This window comes from Mya arenaria, chromosome 2, assembly GCF_026914265.1.
Source record: "Mya arenaria isolate MELC-2E11 chromosome 2, ASM2691426v1".
NCBI classification, from domain to species: Eukaryota; Metazoa; Mollusca; class Bivalvia; order Myida; family Myidae; genus Mya; species Mya arenaria.
In genome coordinates this window covers 30,871,400-30,895,876 of record NC_069123.1, presented here as the reverse complement: position 1 = coordinate 30,895,876, position 24,477 = coordinate 30,871,400, and the positions used below count along the sequence as shown (strand labels likewise).

Genomic DNA, 24,477 nt, shown 5'->3' with positions numbered 1-24,477 from the left:
GATTCTGGATATGGCGTAAGGAGAGTGGCACATTTTTGTGCGTTACTTGGGACGTGCGTTCCCTACCACGGAATCGAATAACAAAGGCTATAAATTTGGAACTGGGGAATCGGGGAAGTACGACTTTATATATATATATTTGTGCATTCTGGTATATTTTACGACTTTTTGGAGCCATATTGACAATAAAAGTTCGGCTGGACAGCCGGGCACCATACTGCGCCTGCATCCGCTAGTGCATTTTTTTATAATGTACAGACTGACGTTGGCAAACACTTAAAGTAATTTCACTGAGGTAAAAATGAATATGTAACTTCAGCATTAATATTTCTTTAAAAAATAAAGCAGTTATTGCCTATAATTTCTAGCAGAAAATTATAGAAATGCAGTCGAAGACGTAGATCTTTTAAATTTGCTATGGACGAGACATCTAATATTTGGGGCAACCTGTCTACTACGTTTCATGATTATACGTAATACCATCTGGAAGTTACTCCGGGGATTATGCCGTATTTGTCATTTCAATTTTGACCTTCTGACCCCAATATATATAGAGGTGTGTGTGTGTGTGTGCGTGCGTGCGTGCGTGCGTGCGTGCGTGCGTGCGTGCGTGAGAGAGAGAGAGAGAGAGAGAGAGAGAGAGAGAGAGAGTTATAAATGTATATGCTGGTCAATGAGGCGGGGTCATGTACTGCTCAAGGGTAATCTTTCATTAAGGTTTTACAGTCAACGGTCAGACTGTTGTGGGGATATTGTACAGAAAACTTTTCATACTACCCACCCCAGTAACAAAGGTGCTCAATTTCTGATCCCGGAGAACCTAGTGACCCTAGTTTCAAGTCAAACCGTTGTCAGTTGATTAATATGTTGACATATCTTTTCCCATATAACAACGCTGACTTCGACTTTGACCTTTGACCAACTGACCCAAAAATAATAGGGATCATTAACTTGTCAAAAGGTAGCCTACACGGAAGTTACACTGTCCTATATCAAATCGTTGTTAAGTATTAATCCGAACAATGTTTTATTAAGACTTAGGGCAATGCATTGTCTGTTGACCTACATGTACTGACCCCCAAAACATACAGGGTCATGAACTGATCGAAGACAATAACCACTGAAGTTGCATGGTGCTAGAGCGAACATTTGACGAATAAGTATGCGTGAAAAGTTTCATATGGCCGCATGACTAAACTTGCATGGTCCTATATCAAAGTGTTCTCTAGTTACTATGCGGACAATGTTTTTATAAGGTCTTGATCCACTGACCACCATAACGATATAGGTAATGTACTCGTTCAAGGCAACTTACGACTTAAGTTGGGTGGTCCAACCGTTGTCGAGTTATTGAGCAGTTTTCGTAATACCCTTGACCATGTCATTAACCTTTGACTTTCTAACCCCGAAAATAGGGGTCTGATATACTCGAATAGAGCAACATACAGTAAAGTTGCATGGAAATATGTCATAGGTGATCGTCTTCAATATAATGGTGGGATAAGAATCCGAATTCTAGCGACATTGTTGTCAGTTTTACTTCTATAAATGGCAATATATACATGTAGTTTAGTTTATTTCCAAATACATCTAGACAAAAATGCCCATGCGTATACATAATATGATTACGAAACATGTTTCTAAACATAGTCAAGGTCCAATACATTCATATAAGCAACTGATCAACATTATAAATATATCAAATCATGCGACCAAATGATATATCATCAATAAACTTACATTTAAGCGTGAAGTAATTAATGTTAACAAATAAAATTACCCGTAATACAATAAATATCTTTCTCTTAGTTCCATTGCCTTATACACATAAATGGCAAGGTTTCTGTTTACAGTTACATTTTGCGATTTAAATAATTTAATAAATTTAGGTATATTCGGTGCAGTATAATAATATGTTTTTAGGTATTGCTTTCTTAGTTCTTTATACAGTTGACATTCAAGAATAAAATGAAATTCGTCTTCAAGTAAATTACATGCAAGACATTTTCTATCACAGTGTGGTATTGCTACTGGTTTGTGCCATCTACCGGTTTCTATTTCTAATCTATGTGCAGATACTCTTATTCTCGTTAAAGCAGACCTATATTTTACTATATTAACATTTGACAAATAAGATTGAAGTTTAAAATCTGCAAACAGTATGTATGATCTAGCTCTAGTAGAATTATTTAACTCGGATATCCACGTTTGTATAAATATATCAGTTATTCGTTGTTTGACTGTAGACATAAATAAGTTAACATCTCCAACACCTTGGTACATCCAAACATGATTAAAGCCTAAGGTTTGGAGTAAATGCCTCACCAAAAAAGCCCATGATTTAAAATTTGGAGTATCATATAAATCACAATACATTTGATCATACACTATCCTAACGTATCTAATAGTCTCCATTTGGATAATTTTCATCCAATATCGTATTACACTTGTACAACGTTTAGCTAACAATGTTGTTCTACCAAGTTCTCCATATACAAAATTGTTTTGATGTATGTAACACATTCGGCCTTTCTGGTTTTTCAAGATCCAAATATGCATTAAATTCTGTCATAAGTCGACCAGTATTTATTCCACATTTGACAATTTACCTTATCATAGTGTATTCATGGAATGAGCTGAACGTCTGAGTGTTGAATGAACGTTGTTCATGATTTTTATTACAGAACGATCATTTTGGGAATGAAAAAGTGCTTCACTGATTTGACTTTTCCATTAAGCAGAAGCTGACATATGTGATTAGTGTTATCTACAAAGCTTATGAAGATAGTGTTCATGATATTTAATTAAAAAACACACATAATGTTTGTTTTGTTTGGTGTTTATCAAACAATCAAATTAATAGTAGTTTATGGAATGTTATATGTAAAAAACAACAACTAAAGACACCGATTTGTGTGTATGTTTTTTTTTCTCTTGAAAGATACTTATTTTTGATGGCAGAATACGAGTGACAAGAGTTTTTTTTAATTAAAAGTGTCTTTTATGTGTGCCATCAAATGTCAATTAACCAGTCGCGGTCATGTTTGACAAGTATGGCCAATTATCCGAGGCTACTGGTCATAAACTTGAGAAAAGTCTGGACACGTTTCGGATTATCGATGGTGTACTGTATTCTGTTACCAAGGTAACCTTCAACAGACGCCGGTTATAGTATTTTTTTAGTTAAAAAGGCATGTTTAAATTTTCGCCGCTCCTCGAAATATTGGAGCGACTGCCGCCGCCCCAGCTCCTACGCCCCTGGCCACACCATGTTGTGTTTGTCTGATATCTATCACCCATAACGACAATATAGCGTGGTTTAACCTTCATAACTATATTCCAAATTGATATCCTATAATCTATTATACATTGGCGTTGATACATCTGCTCATTTGGAACCGTCGATCCTAAACGTTGACACTTCGCAGTTTCCCGGATTTATTAACTCCGTTTTGTCTAATCTCGTATATTACGGTATAGTATTTTGCGGTAGCACGAGCTGAGTGGTGTGTTGCTGAGGCTGGGAACTCGGAAAAATTGCAAAACATCATCAATACAGTGTTACTAGCGGAGTTCTAAGTATACTTATGTCATAGAGGAAGTTAAAAAGTGCCACAGTTTTTACCAGGTGAATATATTATCCGTGTGTGTATTGGAAAACGCTTTCATCTTCTGCAGTCGTCGATAATCAGTTTCACGCGACCGTCCCCAGTATTGGAAATTGCTTGCCACTGTTCAGTTCTCGGTTATATAAATTGACCACACTTGGTTAGAGGTGTCCCCATGGATATACAGCACTTAGATTGATCTAAGATTATTATAAATATGATTTCTTGTGAGAGTAATGACTGGTAATCAATACAGTTTACCTACTGTGGCAGCAATTAGCTGGATATTATTGGAATGCCACATATGGTTCAGTTTACAACAGTGAAGTATGAAGCATATACGGTAATTGTGCTTGTGAAGATACAAAATATGTAGGTTGTTTCATACATTTGACATAATGCATGTTATATCTGAGATCTTGCTAGTGTGTTGGAGAACAGTAACTAGGGCAACTTTGTGAGTCAGTGTAGTACGGATATATACACAGAAACCTATTGTGATATTTCAAGGAAACAGTGTTAAACGTCAGAGACATGGCAAATGCGACAACAACTCTTGCACCATATGGGTGTAGTGAACGCAAGTGGCATTACTTCCTAGCCTCCAGTTTAATAACATTCGGGGCTGGCTTAGTTATCATTTTGCTTTACAGGTTATCACTATTTATCTTTTGTCAGACTAAAGCGGTTAGACGGAAAGGCTCCCTAATCACTCCTAACAATGCAATACAGAAAGATACATCGAAGGATTTTACCAAGGAGAAAGGGACGGGCCTGTTTAAAGGTCACGACCCGGAGGTTGGTTGGTTGACGGAAGCAAAGGACTGGGCTGGGGAACTCATCTCAGGGCAGACAACCACAGGGAGAATTTTGGTGGGTATTCGTTTTACCATGGCAACAATGATGTAAAATCAGGGTCCTAGGTAGAATTGTTTTGGGGCATTTTGCATTATTATGATTAATATTAATATTATATACCAGATTTTTATAGCGCTCTTTTCATTTTTACAATAAACAACCAAAAGCCCTTTTTTTTTATCTTGACAGTTTGGAAGCAGAATTTGTTCCTTTTCAAAGCATTTCCATTTTTTCCAGAAAATTAAATTTAGATTTCCCAATTTCTTTTTTTTTTGTAGAAAATAATGTGGAGACCAAATAAATCTAAAATTGGGTAAGAAAAGCCCCTGTGTTGCCAAAATGGTGGGAAAACTGCACTATACTTATATAAAATTAAAATGAAATTGAAAGTATTTTAACACTTAAATTGAATATGAATTATTAAAATCCATTAGAATATAATTTTGCTTCAAATGAGATATGAATTTCTATTGTAAAAATTTAATTAATCATTTATACTGAACGAAGAAAGTTATTTATTAGAAAGATATTAAAATTTGAATTGTGTGCGACTTCTTTGGATGGACAGAAAAGGTATTGAAATGACACACTTTTTTACTTGAATCATTTACTCTGATCTGTATGAATGTTTAAATTATGAATAGATATTAAATTTCAATATTGTACATTGATTGCAGTATATTGATCACTGTGAGTGATCAGCTGTGACTACTTAACGTTAAGAAAGTAAACCTTAATACCAGTGTATTATAATTAAACAAAAAGTGAATATTTAATCTATATAATCCAACTCATTATGTGACTTTAATACATATAGTTGTGATTATATATAAAATTCACGTAACATTATTTTGCATTTATTATTTATATCACAATTAATTCAATACATTATATAATGTTTATAATATTGAATATTGACCTAAGACTTGATCGTTTATTCACCATTATAAATAATAATAAATAATTGTAAATTTATATTCATATTTGCCTTGATTGCATTTACAAGACGGAATATTCATAAAAACATGTACTGAACTTATGAACCAGTCAATTGTAGCCCCCCCCTAGGTCCGGGTAATAGCGGGGACTTTGACTTTCGATCCAGCCAATCCTAGGTAAAATCCTTGCCTGCGGGGACAAACTGCTAGCTCGTAAAATCCCCGCAAAATGCCCCGGCATCCTAGGTCAGGCCCATTCCTGGCCTTTTTCGGCTAGAAAACAAAACCGCTGCATTTACTTGGCACTGCAGGGCCACTTGGAAGGTAAAAAACATGGCCCATTTCCCCCCCGCCATCCCTGGTATATGTACCATGGACCTGGGGGGGGGGGGCTGTCGTTACAGTTGACTGGTGCATTATGCATTCATTATAACACTGTCCTGAAGAAAAATTCGTTAATTATTCAAAATAGAATTTTGAAAAAAAACACACCCCAAAAATGTTTCTGACGAAATCGCGCTCTGTAACCAATTGATCAATTTTTGAACATCATATCATGTAAGAAAAAATACTGTAAGTAAACGTTACATGGAGCATAATAGTTGCTGTTGTAGTTTTAGAACAAAAAGTTATGAAAATTTCACAAATAAACTATCAGGGCTTTTTCTATAGAACCCACGGGTCCGACTTAAATAATCGGACCCATCCCCAGAGCAAAATATAAGATATTTTTCCCAATCTTCAGAAAAAAAATCAAAAGTCTTTTTACCTGTACTGGTTCATTTTTAACATCCTAATAAATTATGTGATGTAAAAAAAAATTGATAATTGAACTCGGAAATCATTGATTTTCATCACATTCAGAGATCAGTATGAAATATTATCTGTCATGATTTATTGCAATAGATATTTACACCCCAAGGATTGATATTTTTGGGGTCTTTTAAAGGGAAAATAAACTAATATTAAATCATTTCCTAATTCGCAGGAGACTTAGACAGCTTTTTCTTTTCACTGTAAAATTTCCCAATTTCGGCATTTTCACGACGCAAAATTTCCCAAAATGTCTAGGGTCTTTTTCCCAAAATGGGCAGAAAAAGCCCTGACTATCAAACATTTGTCATGCGTCAGAAGGGTCCTTTTCTCCGTACTTTAACCATGCTATTGGTGGTTGTAGGAAAGGGCAGATCATAATTCACCCATTCATTGTCAACCTTTTATTGATGTAATGAAAACAGTGGACTAATAATTGCTGATTATGCTAATTGGCAGGATCATGGCAGACACGTGGTATTAATCTCTGCCTTTCAGCAATGTGTGACCAGGGGACTACTCTGTTCATTATGACAGTTGTATGACCTTACTGGACATAAGCGTAGATTTTTCGGGATAACGGTAAAGCTGTAGGGGTGTCTCAAAATCAGTTGATTTTATCTTCTGCTGGTAGAGTTCACTTGTCTGCAGAACTTGACATGTTTTATTGATTGGTTATACAAGTTGAATAGATGATTATGAATGTCAGTTTGCATAACAAATTTCTAAACATTCTGTTTACCCGTATATCGTATATGTTTGGGCAAACTAATCCAATAAAAAAAATTCAAATTGGTTATTCATATTAACCTCTAGGACACAAAATGAAGAAATAAAAATTGTCAACGCTATCGCCATCACCTGCGAGTTTATTAAAATGTTTTTTTGCACGCTTAAATTTATAATCACGTGATTGTTTCAGTTTGCAAATATGTATAATTGCGTTAACAGTCAAAATTATAATGATACAACATCATTTAAACATGTATGTATGGGGGCCATCGTTGAGTCATTTGTGAAAGAGATATATTACACCCTAAATTAATTTCTATATTTATACTGTAGAAAAATAAATACATGCAGGTATATAATAATTGTATCAACTGGCAGACTTTTCCTTTTCTTCTTTAAAGATCAGTTATTGTTTAATTTTAAGCAAGATCGTAAAATTGTTTTAAAATAGATTAGATAGATGTATGGAATGGTATGAATTTTGGAATGTGAAACAACTTGAGTGAGACTCATTATTTTCCAGTTTATAATATTTTTGAAAGAGAAGCCTGAGCAGTGTATGGTTCTGCTTACAGGATGTTTTAATTGTATTTGCAGCTGTTGACTGCATTAAACAATAAAGATCCGTAACAGTCAATCAATTAGGTTATTTTAATGATTCTTGGTATATATACTGAAACGAACCATCAATTTACCTGAAATGGGTTACACTGGCAAGCTTAACATGCTCAGAATAATATTATTATATTGATTCCTTTAAGCAAATACATAGTTCTTGTTTATTGGTTTTCAGATGTCTGTAATATAAATATTAAACATGATATGTATACTATACACATTGTTTCCGATAAAGTTATATTCAATAGTTAAATAATAATAATACATGATGTTGATTGTTTTTGAAATTTGTTGTTCAAAAGCTTGATGTTTATTAAACAAACATGGCATACTGAAAGTCTTCGACTCTTGAGTATTAGCAACTGAATGTTATGTCAGCTGGCTGTATTCAAGGCCTTTGGAAATGTAGCTTGAATTAAACTTTAACTGAAGTAGTAGTTCCAAGGTACGGTCAAACAATTTAACATACATGTGACATAAATGTAATGGGGTAATAGTGGCATTTGTGCTGTCTAGATAATCAGGTAACTTTTAAAGTAAAGCAGTGGATTTTCCACCTGTAAATTAAACATATGCCCTCTCACCCTACAGGCCGGCCCACCAGCATGTCAATTCTTCTTCCAGTGGAGGAAGAAATTGGGCATATGACCTCTCCCCTGCAGGCCAGCAGTTCTGCGTTACGATAAAAGCTTAGCTCATAAGTGAGACAATATAAGTGCAACTGTATACTATATATATAATTTTCGAATAACCAGTCATATACAAATTGCTGTTTTGACAGGAAAAACAGCAATGCCCTTAAGAAAGTTTTTCCCAGACGATTATGTCCTTATTTTCTTGCAAAAAATTGATTGCATAAATTAATTTATTATGCAACCTGGCCACATAAATTATGCTTTTAAATCAACAAAATTACAACGTTTGTGAAATTTATAGTGTTCCAACTTCGGTTTTGAATTAAATATTAATTTATTAAGTGATTTTTTTATAGTCATGCATAAATGAAAAACAGCAATAGACGAGATATGGTGCATTAGTTTCCGAGTATTCTTAATAACCAGGCAATTAAACTGATATTTTTTACGTATATATATGTCCTTCAACTCTTTCATTTACATAAAACCATAAACATTCAACATATCTGTACAGATTATAGTTAATGTTTTACAAATTAAAAAAAAAATATTCCGAGACAAAGAGAGTGACCATATGAATTAGTTTGTTTAATTTGTAATGCCCAAATTACAAATAATAACTGACAAATGGTTAATCGTTTAAACACCGTTAAGAAAATCATTAAGTGTGACATCACTGCAAAATATATAAATTGATTCTGAGTTACATACAGCAATAATCAAAATAGAGTGCATGAAATACTTGGCTCTGATTGACTAGTTTGAAACGATAAACTAAAGAAATTATATATGTCGTTTCAGGTTGGGCTGGTGTTCGTGTTGAGTATAGCGTCTCTCATTATCTACTTCATCGATGCTTCATAGTAAGTATATGAACCTCATACAATGATTCTCAAAGTTTTAAGCTTTCATGTACAATGTCTTGCAAAAAGGTAATGCACGTAGCTAGACCATTTTTGATGCCATGCACCAGTTACTGAGTCATATAGGCCTTATATCCTTTTGGCTCCGTTTTTGGGGGAAAAAAATAAGAAAAAATTGTCTGTCCAATTCAAATTGTTTGTATTGTGAGTGTGACATCCCTGAAATTGAAACTCGTGACCTATCAGTCATGTAATCTGACTTCCCCATCTTTGTAATGTTTATCACCACTTTTAAATATTTTTTTTTAGAAAAAATTGTCTGTCCAGGTCCAATCGATGTGCTACATGAGTATGTTTGTATTGTTTGTTGTATGATCCTGAAATTGAAACTCAGCTATCAGTAATCTGACTTCCCCATATTGGTAATGTGTATCTCCATATTTGAATTTTTTTTTAGAAAAAATTGTCTGTCCAATTCCAATCGATGTTCCACACAAGTATGTTTGTATTATTAGTTATATGATACCTGAAATTAAAACTCAACTATCAGTAATCTGAGTTTCACGTCTTGGTAATCTTGATCTCCATATTTAAAAAAAATTTAGAAAAAATTGTCTGTCCAATTCCAATCGATGTTCCACATAAGTATGTTTGTATTGCAAGCTTACGCATCCCTGAAATTGAAACTACTATGGAAAACTGACTTCCCCATCTTGTTTATATATATTTACTGCATCATAATGGTCTAAAACTTGGCAATGATGTGCAAGAGCCACGCTTATCTTGGCAATGTATTTGTTTAGTTTCAACATGTTTATTTTACAGTATTTGTGAAACAAGTGAGTTATCAAAATTATTATTTATCACTCCTCTTTGTCAAGATGTTACATGAAAGTGTGGTTTCATGATGATATGGGGGGAACCGGAATACCCGTAGGATATCCACTGGTCGGGCTTGGTATTACCAAGAACCAAACCCAAAATATGCTCAGACCGAGAATCAAACCGGATAGCCTCCAAGGTTTGTGCTGATAACTACAATGCTTACCAGACAACCAATGTATTACTACATGTGATTTTAAATTCAACGGATATTAGAACGTTTTTTCCTCCTTATATTGACAAAAATGTTTATGCTGTGATGCTGTCTGATGGAGAAATTCAAAGAAAATGTAAATCCAATTGAATTATAATTCCATTAGCGTCTCAGTGATTAGCGTCTATGCAGAATTTAATTTCAAAGATTGAAGAATCCATTTTGTAAATAATCTTATAATCGTTGCAAACATGCTGCATAGGTTGCTAATTTGCATTTAGATTTAATAGTTTCTAAAATGGTGCAGCATGCAAGATCAAGTGGCAGCCCGGGGATTTTGGTTAGATTTGAATCCAAACTGTCATCTGCTTTGATGAAATAGTAGTTAAGAAAGTTTTTAAGAATCCAGGAAATTGATCATAAAAAACACATGGCATTAACCTTTTTTTAAATAGACCCAGAGACGATGTTGAAGCATTACATGTTTTTGCAAGAATTTAAATGTTCAAAAATTTAGTGTACAAATTCACTAGGCCGGTTTATTATGCTTTCCGGTGGTTTATAGAGATTTATCTGTGAAATAAAATGGATTTTTCACTGTTTCAATCAGTGAAAATATCAATTTGATATTTGTCACTGTTTTGAAATTTGAGCCTGCTCTTGGTTCCAAATTAAACATCAGTGCGCACAGGGCTGGGACACAATTTTAATGACCTCATTTCCGAAATGACATTAAGTGTACATATAAATTGAGGCATTATTAAAAAAAATGTGATATTAAATGACTTTTTATTCAAATTTTAGGCATGTAATAGAAAGAGAATTTGTTTGTTTCAGTGTAAAATATCATTTTATTTCACCTCGTGAACACCAGACGTGAATATTTCACCTGTGGATATGACACCCATGAAATATAAACTTTGGTGCTGTCACGCAGTGAAATATATTACGATCTAAATTCTTATACTGAAACAAACAATTATCTTTTATTTCTACAAGAGAATCCTATATTCTATATTGGTATTACCACAAACCAAACTCACATAGTCTCAGACTTTAATGAGAATCAAACCGGAAAGGCCTTGGTGAGATGTTAGTGCGCTATAACCACTACGTTACTCGCACAACCAATGCATTGAACTAAATGTGTTCAACTTCACTTGATATTGAAACAGCTCCTATATATAATATCAACAAAACAGTTGCATTGAAATGTTGTATTTCAAATAGAAATTCAAAGAAAATGTAAATCCAATTTAATTGAAATTCCATTAGCTTCTTTGGCTTGGCGTGTATGCAAAATTTAATTTAAAAGATTGAAGAATCCATTTTGTAAATAATCTAATTATCGTTGCAAACAATGCTGCATAGGTTGCTAATTTGCATTTAGATTTAATAGTTTCTAAAAAGTTACAGCATAAAAAGTCAAGTGGTGCCCCGCAACAGCATAAAAAGTCAAGTGGTGCCCCGCAGATTTTGCGTAAGATTTGAATTAGAACTGTCACATCTGTTTTGATAATTTTAGTAATTAGTTTTCAAACAACCAGGAAATTAATCATAAAAACTCAATGCATTAATTTCCTTTAAATAGGTCCAAGGATCAACAATGTTGAAGCATTATATGTTTTTGCAAGTATGTGTATTTAAATGTTCATTATGGGTTTTCAATCTATAATGTTGATGAGTAATTGAACTACCAGGGGTGTTAAGTTTAGTAAAAAATTAAGAGTACAAATTCACTATGCTGATTTCTACGAGAAGATCAACTGTTCCAGATCGGTGCATTTGGAACTCCTCGCCCATTTTATTTAAAAACAACCTCGGATGTATGCCAGTACATCAGTAAGAAGAAGTTCGTAAAAACACCCTCGGCTCAATCATGCGGGAATTTATAAAGCAGCAATTCAGGGCAACCATGCGGGAATAGATAAAGGAGCATTATGCAGTAATGGGTTAATTAAAATATCTACATTATTTACCTGCTACTTTGTTAAATGTGAAGATTTCTGACATTGATAACCATCCCTATACATCCAAAGTTGTTTTCGATAGAAAATAGCTGAGGAGTTCTTAATGAGGTTGGTATAACCACAAACCAAACTCAAGTAGGCTCAGACTGAGAACCATAAACCGAAAAGGCCTTGGTGAGAAGTGAGTGCGCTATATAAACCACTACGCTACTTGCACAACCAATGCATTACTAAATGTATACTATTTTGATTGATATTAAAACAGCTCCTTTATATAATATCAGCAAAACAGCTGATGTAGTATTTCAAAGAGAAATTCAAAGAAAATGTAAATCTAGTTGAATTATTATTCCATTAGCGTCTCTGATTTAGCGTGTATGCAGAATTTAATTGATTGAAAAATCCATTTTGTAAGTAATCTTATAATGGTTGCAAACACGCTGCATATATGTTGCTTATTTGCATTTAGATTTAAAAGTTTCTAAAAAGGTGCAGCATGAAAGACAAATTTGGCACCCCGGGGATTATTGGAAGGTTTAAATAAAAAAATGTCATCTGTTTTGATAAAATAGTACCGGGGAAGTTAAGCTTTCAAGCAACCAGGAACATCCTTATAAAAAATCATGGTATTTAATTTATTTTAAATAGACCAAGAGATGATGTTGAAGTATTAGATGTTTTTATGAGAAGTAAAAGGGACGTTGAGACACCAGATGATATAATTGCAAGAAAAAAAGGAAATTATCAAACACTTTCATAAATTATAAAATATTATTGTTGCGTACAAGGCATAAAATATTACTTCATGATGTATCACATCGCTTAAACAGACATGTTTCTTTCGCAGTTTTTGCGTATTTTTTTCAATATATGTTATAAACTGGGTTCGTCTACCATGTCAAAACCAGTAAATTTAAAAACATCGTTGATATTTGTATTTGTACTAAACTTGTGACTTTCACAAGCTATAAAATATACACACTACATGGTTCAAATTTAACTTTGAGGAGCACTCGCAAAATTTAGCGAGTGCTTTTTGAGGCAACTCGCAAAATGAAAAATCAACTTGCAATTTTATTATTTGCTTTATTCCCTTATAATATTGTCTAATTATGCCCCCACAAAGTGGCGGCATATAGGGTTGCCCTTGTCCGTACGTACGTACGTACGTACGTACGTACGTACGTACCGAAGATTGTTTCCGATCTAATTCTTGAAAACCGTTTGTCCAATCCTCACCAAACTTTAAACACATGTTTGTGACCATAATATCTTAATCAAGTTTGATAGTCATGGAAATCGCTTTAGTCATTTAGGAGTTACGGCCCTTTTTTGCCAAAAATTCCCGAAGATTGTTTCCGATCTAATTCTTGAAAACCGTTTGTCCAATCCTCACCAAACTTTAAACACATGTTTGTGACCATAATATCTTGATCAAGTTCGATAGTCATGGAAATCGCTTTAGTCATTTAGGAGTAACGGCCCTTTTTTGCCAAAAATACTTCAAAAATATATGTTTCCAATCTAATTCTTGAAAAGTATGTGTCCAATCCTCACCAAACTTTACATACATGATTGTGACCATAATATCTTGATCAAGTTCGATAGCCATGGAAATCGCTTTTGTCATTTAGGAGTTACGGCCCTTTATTTGCAAAAAAAGACTTGAAAAATACGTCCCGAAGATTGTTTCCGATCCAATTCTTGAAAACTGTTTGTCCATTCCTCACCAAACTTTTAACACATGTTTGTGACCATAATATCTTGATCAAGTTCGATAGCCATGGAAATCGCTTTAATCATTTAGGAGTTAGGGCCCTCAGATTATCCTGAATAATCATTATGGCTTATTTTCTGTGACAAAAAATCGAAGTGGGGGCATCCGTGTCCTATGGACACATTTCTAGTTAAAGTAGATATTTACACCTAAGACTATGAATATTAAAAATATTGATCATTCTTGAGTGACTTGACTACTAGAACTTGTTGATGGCTTATTCTATTTTGGGGGTACAGAATCTGATGACTCATCGGATGCTGGCCACATTTTGATAACAAAGCTGTCCAATAATTTGACATTGTTCACTTTGAGGGGGGGTGTGTGTGTATATTTACCATTGTTCACTTTGAGGGGGGGGGGGTGTATATTTACCCTCGCCATCGGGTAATACCCATACGGTGAGCACGCTACAGATTTCATTAAGTCTATAAGTATTAAAACATTATAAATCTAATATAAATAGAAGCAACAGTATATGTAGCGTGGATGCTTTTGACTATAACATATATCAATTTCTAGCCTCTTTGACAGTTGGGCGGATATTCAAAGGTTGATGGGATTTACATTTAGCCTTTGATTGAGCGAGGTGGTTATGTCATTTGTATTCACTAAAGTATAATGCACGCCTTGGAGCATCCCGGAAAGAGTTGTGATACTTTTCCGTATTTGTTCTATTTTTGAAAACTTACTAGAGCGTGACTCCGTACTGTCTTCTCCATACTGCTAGTGTAAACATGTCACTTATTGGCTGTTTACACTCGACTACGTAGCGGAGTAAAGTTCATGTTTATTCTACTTTCCTTTTAACATTTTGTTGTCTAGAAAAAGCCACTCGCAGAATTTTGCGAGCTTGAATAAAAGTCACCTGTAATTTGCAAATGTCGCTCGCATTTTGCGAGTATGCGAGTCTAAATTCGAACCCTGCACTATAAACTGGGAAACCAATATGCGCTATTGTTAATGGGCAAACTCAGCTGAGACAGCAACGAAATATTATTTAATTATGTAAATTGATGTATTAACGGTCTCATACTAGTTTGACAATTTAAGGCTTGTTTTGAGGAAATACTCAGTGTTGCCAATTTTGTGACCATCTGGTGTGTAGCTTAAGTACCTTTAACCATTTAATGTGGGTTTTGAATATATGTATTGATAAGTAAATAAACTTCCAGGAGGTTAGTTTGGCTAAAACTTATGTGTAGGCCCATTATTATAAGGGTACGGAGGGCAATTGGAATTTAATTTCTGCGATGTTCAGTTGAAGGTGCATTTTTGGGTATATTTCCTACTGGTCAGTAAAAACACAAGTTCACCAGTTCCCTCACATTTTAGTCTAGTAACCTAAATTTATATGTCTGGCATTTTCTTCTTTCTTTTTTTCGGTAAGAGAGTGTGTAGGCTGAAGTTGAAGGCCAACTTTTAAAGGAAGCTGTGACCCTGACTGCAGATGTGCAGTCAGATATTTGTATGGGACTGGTGGGAATAAATCTAACCAGCTGATACAAACAGTCTCAGAATGAATCTCCAATGAATTAAATTAATTCTGTCTTTGCCCTTATCTATGAAAATAATATTGTTTTGTCCTTTTATGAACTTTCTTTAGCTAAGCTTTCTATAAGATTTACAATGGATTGTGCACCATCAGTTAAAAACAATTTGTCTGAATACTTATGTGAAAAAAAATCATATTTATTTCTCCAGGGATCAATTCCTGTATTCAATTGTTTGTCTCCTCATTATTGCTATACTTCATAGCGTTGTCACTGAGGTAAACATTATATAGCCATTCTGCATGGCAACAATCAACTGCATGAGAAAATTATAATCATGTGATCAGAAAATTATAATTTAGTGGGTGTTTGAGATTAAACTAATATTTTAGCTTGTCAATGGATTTATAAAACCTTGTCGACCATTTCCAGTGGGAATAATATTTCAAATATATTAAACAATTAATTCTCTATTGTAATCAAGAATGAAATTTCAAAAAAATATAATACAGTCGAAACCTGTTGGCTCGATATCCAAGGGAATGACCAAACTACTTTGAGCCTCGCGAATATCGAGCCAAGTCGAAATTCTTACATAGAGTAAAACAAAATGGGTATTTGACATCCAGTTTGAGCCAACGAAGAAATCGAGCCAAGCGATATCGAGCCAACAGGTTTCGACTGTATAGTTATTATGTTAGTTAAAAACATGGTCCTTATGTGATATATAATTCATTATACCTACAAAAGTACTGTGCGTATTGCAATGATTGGCACCACCACTTAAATATTGTAATTTTAAATATTAAGCTGAAACCAGTAAAATCAGTTTGCATTTTTTTCTCTGACTACTGGAGAATTTACCAGTCAAAAATCACAAAATACTTGATGAAGTAGATTGAAACTCCTGGAGATATTTAGCTCCGATATGCTGGAGGTCTGAAAACTATGAAAATTGTTGACTATTCGTTTCATTTTTTACATTGTTTGAAGTTGAAAGCTTTGATTTTTTAAGCTAGTGTTCCATTACCCAGCTTCCATTTTATCTGATTGCAACATTCAATACTGGATCAATGGATGTAGCTGGGGATGAAAAGAGAATGGACGGAAATGGGCTGTCTTTTTTCTTAAAAAGTCTCTTTTAACAAATATTAAATGATTGGATACCATTGTACCAAGTTCTGGGACAAATGGGGTGTTGTTTACACTATAAACACATCGCATATTTTTTATAATGTAAAGCACTTTTGATTTTTGAGGTTGTATTATTCTTGTTCCTTTAAATTAAACAGCTTGTTTGTTTTGTTAAATAAACAGCTATTATAATGTAATGTAATCTAAATATTTACTCAATGATGAAGCGTATCCAACTGTCAGATTCTTTTAAAAGACAGAATTTTATAGGCCTTGTTGCCAAGATGTATTTTAGTTGTATTAAAATGAGACTCATAAAATTATGACGCTAGCTGGTTACTTCTGCACAAAGCAGAAATTATTGAAAAAGTATGGTAACCTCAATATTTTTAGGTAAATGAACCTCCATATTTGTGGCTGGTTATAATCTCCATATCTTTAGGCTGATCAACACCATGGGCCAATTGTTCAGTTCTAATAACAACTTAGTTAAGATTAACAATTTTGTTTACGGCATTGTTGACAACTTTCAACTCTTTCCTGCTCTGGAAGTGTAATTTATATACAGTCAACCCTGTTGGCTCGAAATCCCAGGGACCTGCGAAAATATGTCGAGTGTCGGAAAATTTGAGATAAACGGGATTGCGTTAACCTAATCAGTTTAAAGAAATCGGTCGTCTACATCTAGTTCGAACGAACGAGGAATTCGAGGCAAGGGAGTTCGAGCCAACGGTGTTCAACTGTACTTGTGAGCACATCATTAAATATTTTACGTTTTAAAATTAACAACATTGTCATTAATCATTAATTGTTAACTTTAACAAATTTCTGAATGATCTGCCCCATATTTTTACACTGATAGCCTTTATATTTTAAAGCTAATACATATATATTACCTCCAAAGTTTTAGCTCCGTGTTTTTAGGCTGATATTAAAATTAATCTCCATATTTTGAGGAAAAACAGCGTCAACGTGAATTCAGACTTGTACTTGACAAAAAAAGCTTCAATAATGATTTTTTTCCGCCCTGTTAAGAAATTTGGCAGCCAGGAATTACTTTTTTAATGTCTTTTTTTCTTTGCTGGAAATTGCTTTTACTCTGTCTGCACAAGATAACTTTGATCTTTGCCATTTTCGGAAATGGCATGGCCTCGAACTAATGGATTGGCAAAGCTGGATTTTAGGACTTTGTCCTTTAAGAATTTGGAAAATGCCTTATCTTAATATGTTTTGTCTTATGTTTGGAAATGTCATTCTGGCTTTATTGATAATAAGTTGGTTCTGCTAGAGTGGCTGAATAATTAAGTGGTCAGATGGGAATTGAGCGCTGGAAGCGAACATTATATATGACTTAAATATACATTGCAACACTAATGGACCTACCTTATTTGCCCTTGACCTCTTGATATTTAAGTTCTTAAATCTAAATCCTAGCATGACTAGTGGATCATGGAGGGTCCCATTTGCACCCCCCACTCCCCCAACCTCCTGCCCCAAAGTGAACATTCCATGTCAATAGGGTTGATACATTCAGACCCCCCCCCCCCCCTTGCCTGTTTAGAGCTTATTTCATATTTGTGGGGGATTCCTGGGTAAAGGGCCACATATCCCAAGATGTTCCCTTGAAGCACACCCCTACTTTTCCAGCCCCTGATAGCCTCATGTTTTTTTTTGCAAACTATCACCTGCTCAGTCCAGTTTCATTTGTGGTTATTTCAGGATGCTGTTTTACGTCTTTAATAGAACTAATTGAGTGATAGAGTTATCCCCCATTTCACAGTTTGACTACACTTGCTTTGATACATTGACAACAGATGAAAGCATCTTCCTGTTCCTTTTTTTGTTAGAAAATAATCCCAAAAACATCAGACACAAGATTATAAAATCAGAAGTTTGATTGACTTTAATGATTGATAGGCTGTGTGTTAGAGGTAAGGAAAGGCTCAACATGATAAGTAGAGTGATAGGCATCAGCACATAAAACTCTGCAGGAACTGTGAGACTCTAAGAGTATGGCATATCTCACTCTTCCCACCTCTGAGAATGAAATAAAAGTCAATCAAGAAACTGCGGGTGATCATTGAATTTTGATAAATTATACAAGCAGCTTTCACAGTTTAAATTGATTTAAATACTAAGGAATATTGGTGTCTATAAATTTGTATTACGAGCGCAGAAATTGTTTTAAAAAGAGATTTGTCTTTGTTCCGACCATAGATTTGCCTTTTTTACTCTTGTATCCTGATGATAGCCTCATAGATATGCCTTTTTACTCCTCTATCCATTGCCTCAAAGATACGCTTTTATACTCCTTATCTTTAGCCTCAAAGATACACCATTATACTCCTCTATCCATTGCCTCAAAGATACGCCTTTATACTCCTTATCTATAGCCTCAAAGATACGGCTTTATACTCCTAGATCTAAAGCCTCAAAGATACGCCTTTATACTCCTAGATCTATAGCCTCAAAAATACGCCTTTATACTCCTTATCTATAGCCTCAAAGATACGCCTTTATACTCCTAGATCTATAACCTTAAAGATACGCCTTTATACTCCTAGATCTATAGCCTCAAAGATACGCCTTTATACTCCTTATCTATAGCCTCAAAGATACGCCTTTATACTCCTTATCTATAGCCTCAAAGATACGCCCTTATACTCCTCTATCTATAGCCTCAAAGATACGCCTTTATACTCCTCTATCTATAGCCTCAAAGATACGCCTTTATACTCCTCTATCTATAGCCTCAAAGATACGCCTTTATACACCTCTATCTATAGCCTCATAGATACGCCTTTATACTCGTTATCCATAGCCTCATAGATACGCCTATATACTCCTCTACCCATAGCCTCAAAGATTAGCCTTTTTACTCCTCTATCTATAGCCTCATAGATACGCCTTTTCTCCTCTATCCATAGCCTCCTATCCATTGCCTCATAAATATGCCTTTTCCATAGCCTCATAGATATATACGCCTTTTACTCCTTTATCCGTAGCCTCTTAGATACGCCTTTTTACTTTTTTATCCATTGCCTCATAGATGTGCCTTTTTACTCCTTTATCCATAGCCTCATAGATACGCCTTTTTACTTACTCCTCTATCCATAGCCTCATAGATACGCCTTTTTACTCCTCTATCCATAGCCATGGCAAAAAGGTTGATCACACAAAAAGCAGACTGATTCATTAATCTTTCAATGAAAGAGTTGACACACCTCTTAAATGTAAGTTCCTTGTTACTGGGTTGCCAGTAAGCATCTCATTTCCCTCCGGGGACAAATTTTAATGAAAATCTGTCTGACCATCTGATAGAAAATTTCTCGGGGAATGCAATATAAGACTATGTCAAAATGAGTCTATATTGATTACCTTAGGGTTTCCATTCATAGAAACAAAGTTGTAAGCTACCTACAGAGACTCTTCCTACAGATTTTTGCTTCATACAAGAATTTGCCTCAGTATATAGCAATGTGGCCATATTATCAATGCATGTATTGGAGGATCGCTTTTTTTTAATTAATATATTTCTAAACAATTCTATTATCTATTTTGGAACATCAAAGAGCTTTATTTTTCAGATTTATTTGATTTTGCAAGCAACACATTCAATTTATTTTGTAACTCTGACATACTATATCATTGAAATTCTAGATCCTATGATATGGTGTTACCACACGCTCATTGATATGGTTATGTCACACGCTCATTGATACATTGTTGTCGCACGCTCACTGATATGGTGATGTAAGCCCCTATATTTATAACCTCACTTTCTGTGTGTTTCAGTGAGCAGGTGGAGTCATGTACGCCCTGGGCGGAGAGTACGACCCAGCAAGTGGACCTGGCCTTCAACGTCTTCTTTATGATCTACTTCTTCATCAGGGTAACCATGGCAGCAATTTACACTTTAGTCCACTTTTTGTTGAGGATTTGTTTTGCCTTTTTCGGCGTTTAGCTTATTCTTGACATATGTTGGAAAAAGGAGGAAATTGATTACGCTTAAATCAAATTTCTTTCTTTCAGTATTGATGCATGGAATGCAGGCTATGAAATTTAACCATGGAAGCATAGCTCAGTGGCCTGAAATTTAACCAAATTCCTATTTAAAGGCACAAGGCCAAGCAAAAAATAAACGGGACACACACAATGTCTCAAGACGACGAGCATTAAACAAACAAACCACATTACACTTAAATTTGGATGACTGCAGTTTTTGAATATATTTTTTCACAAATATTATTGTTTTCCCAGTTTGTTTTTTATTTTAACCCATCATTTCTTTGGGAAAAAAACCCATTGAAGCTAGAAAAAAATTCATTCAAAAATGGCCTTAATCTAAAATTCCTAAAAAACATAATTTGTTAAAAGCCTGAGTGTTGAGCCTCATTGCTTTAGTCGTTCACAATGCCCCAGACAGCTGTGAAGTCTTACTTTTCATGGCCAAGGAAATTTGATGACATAATGGATTATTTCCCTTGAAAACATTTGTCAACATTGGAGATGTATAGCTTTTTTTCTTTTGAGAAATATGTGTTACTTGACTTAAGGGGTGGGGGTGGAGGGCTCTGATAAAAGCTGTTTCTAACTGAGTTATTGAATGTTTTCCATTTGAATTTAATAGTTATTGAATGATAATATTATTAACTAACTTATTGATACAATTGTGCGGTTTAAGCCTTAAACACAGTTCTCTATTTCATTGAAAATATATTGTTAAAGGACAAGCAAATTAATTAGACAACATGTTGAAAGATAAATTGAGAATGTTTGATTAGGCTTAATAGACAACAATCAAGGTTCACAAGTCTGTTTATTTGCAATATCAGCTATTAAAGGCCTAAAAAAAAAAAACGAAAAAAATAAATAGTTTTTCATTTTTTTTTCAAACTGACTATAAAAACGGTAGGGTCGGCGCCTATTCCGTAGGTAGGGTCGGGTAACCCAAACCAAATGAATTTTTTTTGAGGCCTAATCAATTTTCAGAGCTGTATCATATATCCATGGGCTATAAACTTGCTGTGGCATATAAAATTGCTGTGGCATATTGAACATTTTAGCAGATCAATACACCTTTTGTTTATCTCTATTTTAAGTGAAAACAATCTAACAATTTTTATGCACTAGGCTGCTGATGTGTTGGTCAAGCATGCACATATTTCCATAAGCTGATTCTAAATTTTACATGTTAAAGTTAATGCTGTATAGACGTCATCGTTGTTAATGCACCAGTCAATTGTAATCACGGCCACCCCAGGCCTGGGGAATAGCGGGGACTTTGACTTTCGGTCCCGACCTGGCTAAAATCCCCGCCCTGCGGGGACGAACAGATGGTAAAATCCCCACCAAATGCCCACGCACCCCAGGGACCCTAGGTAAGGCCCATTCCCCACTATATTTAAAGCGAAGACAATCCTCCTCATTCACCCGGCACTGCGGGGCCACCTGAAAAGTAAAAACACGGCCCATTTCCCCGGCTATCCCCGGTATACTCCCCAGACCTGGGGGGGGGGGGGGCGTGGTTACAATTGACTGGTGCATAACTATCAAATCACTACTGCTTTGAAAGTTTAATAGATACACTTGTGATCTGCTGCAAAAACCATGATTTGAAACAATTGTTTGAGCTTGGCATGTTCATGTATAAATATATGAGCATATTATCAAATATTTTCGCTTACAAAGTTAACAACGATGTTGTTAATCACATTGTTAACTTTAACAGAGTTCTGAACAATCGCGCCCCATGTGACACAAAATTGTGTGACATGAATTGTCATGATTTAATTTATGACCACCATGAGCTTCAGTTTCATGAATATATCACTTTATTATATGCTTTCCTGTGGTTTATAGAGATTTATCAGTGAAATAAAATTGATGTTTCACTGTTTTAAACAGTGAAAACATCAATTTGATATTATTCACTGTTTTGAGATTTTAGCCCATTTCCGGTTCCAAATCAAACGTCAGCACACACAGGGTTGGGCCAAAATTTCAATGCTGTTATGTGCGCAAACAAATTTTTGCATTTTTCTAAAAAGAGTGTAATTAATGACTTTTATTTACATTTTTAGGCATTTAATAAAAAAAAATTGTTTGATTCAGTGTAAGATAGCAAAATACTTTACGCTGTGAACACAAAAAGTGAATATTTCACTCATGGCTACGCCAATTGTGAAATATAACTTTTGATGCTCACTGGGTGAAATATATTACGATTTTACACTGAAACAAACAATTATTCGCTATGTTAACACAATTTGGGATCTGGAAATTAAGGACATTGCAACTAGACAAGCTTTGCTCTTCACTCCCTTAATTCGAATAAATGTTGTTATTGTATGTTTTCAGTTTGTAGCTGCAAATGACAAGCTATGGTTCTGGGTGGACAAGTTCTCGGTGGTCGACTATTTCACTATCCCACCCTCCTTTGTCGCTATTTACTTGGACCACCAATGGCTGGGTAAGTGTTGCTATAATATCTCAGTTTTTATTTGTCCCCTGCAAAGCATAGCAGAACACGTAAGGATTACTTTACCCTGGCATTGGTGTGCACCTCCGTAGCTTCATCTTCGGTGTTTTGTTTCCCATAAATAACTTGTGAAGGACTTGTAGTCTTCAGACTTGGTATGCACATTGTTAATCGTCAGTGTATGACCCCTTTTGATTTTTGGGTCATTAGGTCAAAGGTCAAGGTTATCGTTATCTTTACACATGTGATTCATTGACTTCTAGTAATAACAATAAACAACGTAGTGACCTCTTAGACTTCTTAAGGCTCAATAGTCATAACCTATAAGTTTAGTTATCCAGCTAATGGCTGACAAATTAAGGTCCTGTTTGAATTAAAAATTAAGTTTTGGTATAGTCAAGTTGTCCACATGCAGTAACAATGATTACATTAATTAATGTCTGGCATGACTCAGAATGATGTGACACTTTTCAAAAAACATTATTCAAAGTCATGCAATTGACTCAAATGTTTAAGATGAATGTTTTGAGAGAGGGTAAATGCCTTTTTGATGGGGCTAAGGTTTTTGCTATGAATTTCCATTTTTTCTTGGAATTTATCAAGAATTGTTTCAGAAATAGACAGAGAAAGTTAAAAGCTGTGATATTGTTGTTTCCTACAAGAAGGCATCCAATTTTCCTCACAAAAAAAATCTCTAACTAAGACTAATTGGCAAGTTTATCTTATATTAATTTTCGGAGAAAATATGTGTTGGCATTTGGAATGGGGCCAAAATTCCCCCCAAAAATACTGCAGGATGTTGACCATAATCTATGCAAGGTCAAGACCACAAATGAAGGTGAAGGTTAAAAGCTATAAGTATTTCCTGATGCATGGCAGTCAATTAAACATTGGACTATCTAAGCATTTAAAAGCATTTGATAGGGTTGAGAAATTGAACCATGCGATTAATACAGGTCATAGAAATGCTGTTTAATAACTTCTCTGGAAACAGCTTGAGCTTGATTCTTTATGCAACCTGATTTTTATTGCCATGTACCTGAAGATGAAAGGAATTACACATGATTGGCACTTAATGAATATCATTGCATGTACGACCAGGTTTGTGCTAATTCCTCTCTGATACCAGCCCATTGTCAAGGTGGCTTTCGTAATCTGTCACTTAATGGGTCTCCTTGGAATTTGCCAAGAAATGTCTGAACATGCACGCTAATGTTTGTACTGTTGTGGGAATTATTGCTACCATATGTCATACAGTACATATCATACATCTAGAGCAATAATTATGTTGCCAACACCCACAACTTGCATGGTGATAATACAGTGAGAATGTTTCGAGAATCTCTGGCCTTGTCAATGAAATTATATGATGAGTTTATTGGATGCTTCTTAGCTTAGATTTTTGTGATTGTAGGAAAAGATGAATCAGTTGAAATGTTTTCTCTCTGCTCTGAAAAACAATGTATAATACTATTGTTTGAATGTTTGTTTTATGTATTGTGCATTTCAAAATTTATTTGG

At 34.7% G+C, this 24,477-nt stretch overlaps 1 protein-coding gene across 8 annotated transcripts in view; it reads left to right on the top strand.

The window, feature by feature from the left end:
- Positions 1-3,499: 3,499 nt before the first annotated feature.
- LOC128246166 (calcium-activated potassium channel slowpoke-like) overlaps positions 3,500-24,477 on the top strand; it is a 94,935-nt gene continuing 73,957 nt past the window's right edge. For all 8 annotated transcript variants that reach the window (XM_052964406.1, XM_052964391.1, XM_052964398.1 and 5 more), the window contains exons 1-4: positions 3,500-4,481; positions 9,004-9,065; positions 20,271-20,367; positions 22,836-22,947. In XM_052964406.1, coding sequence (XP_052820366.1) covers positions 4,143-4,481; positions 9,004-9,065; positions 20,271-20,367; positions 22,836-22,947 — 610 coding nt within the window. In that variant the 5' untranslated portion in view covers positions 3,500-4,142. The remainder of the gene's footprint in view (positions 4,482-9,003; positions 9,066-20,270; positions 20,368-22,835; positions 22,948-24,477) is intronic.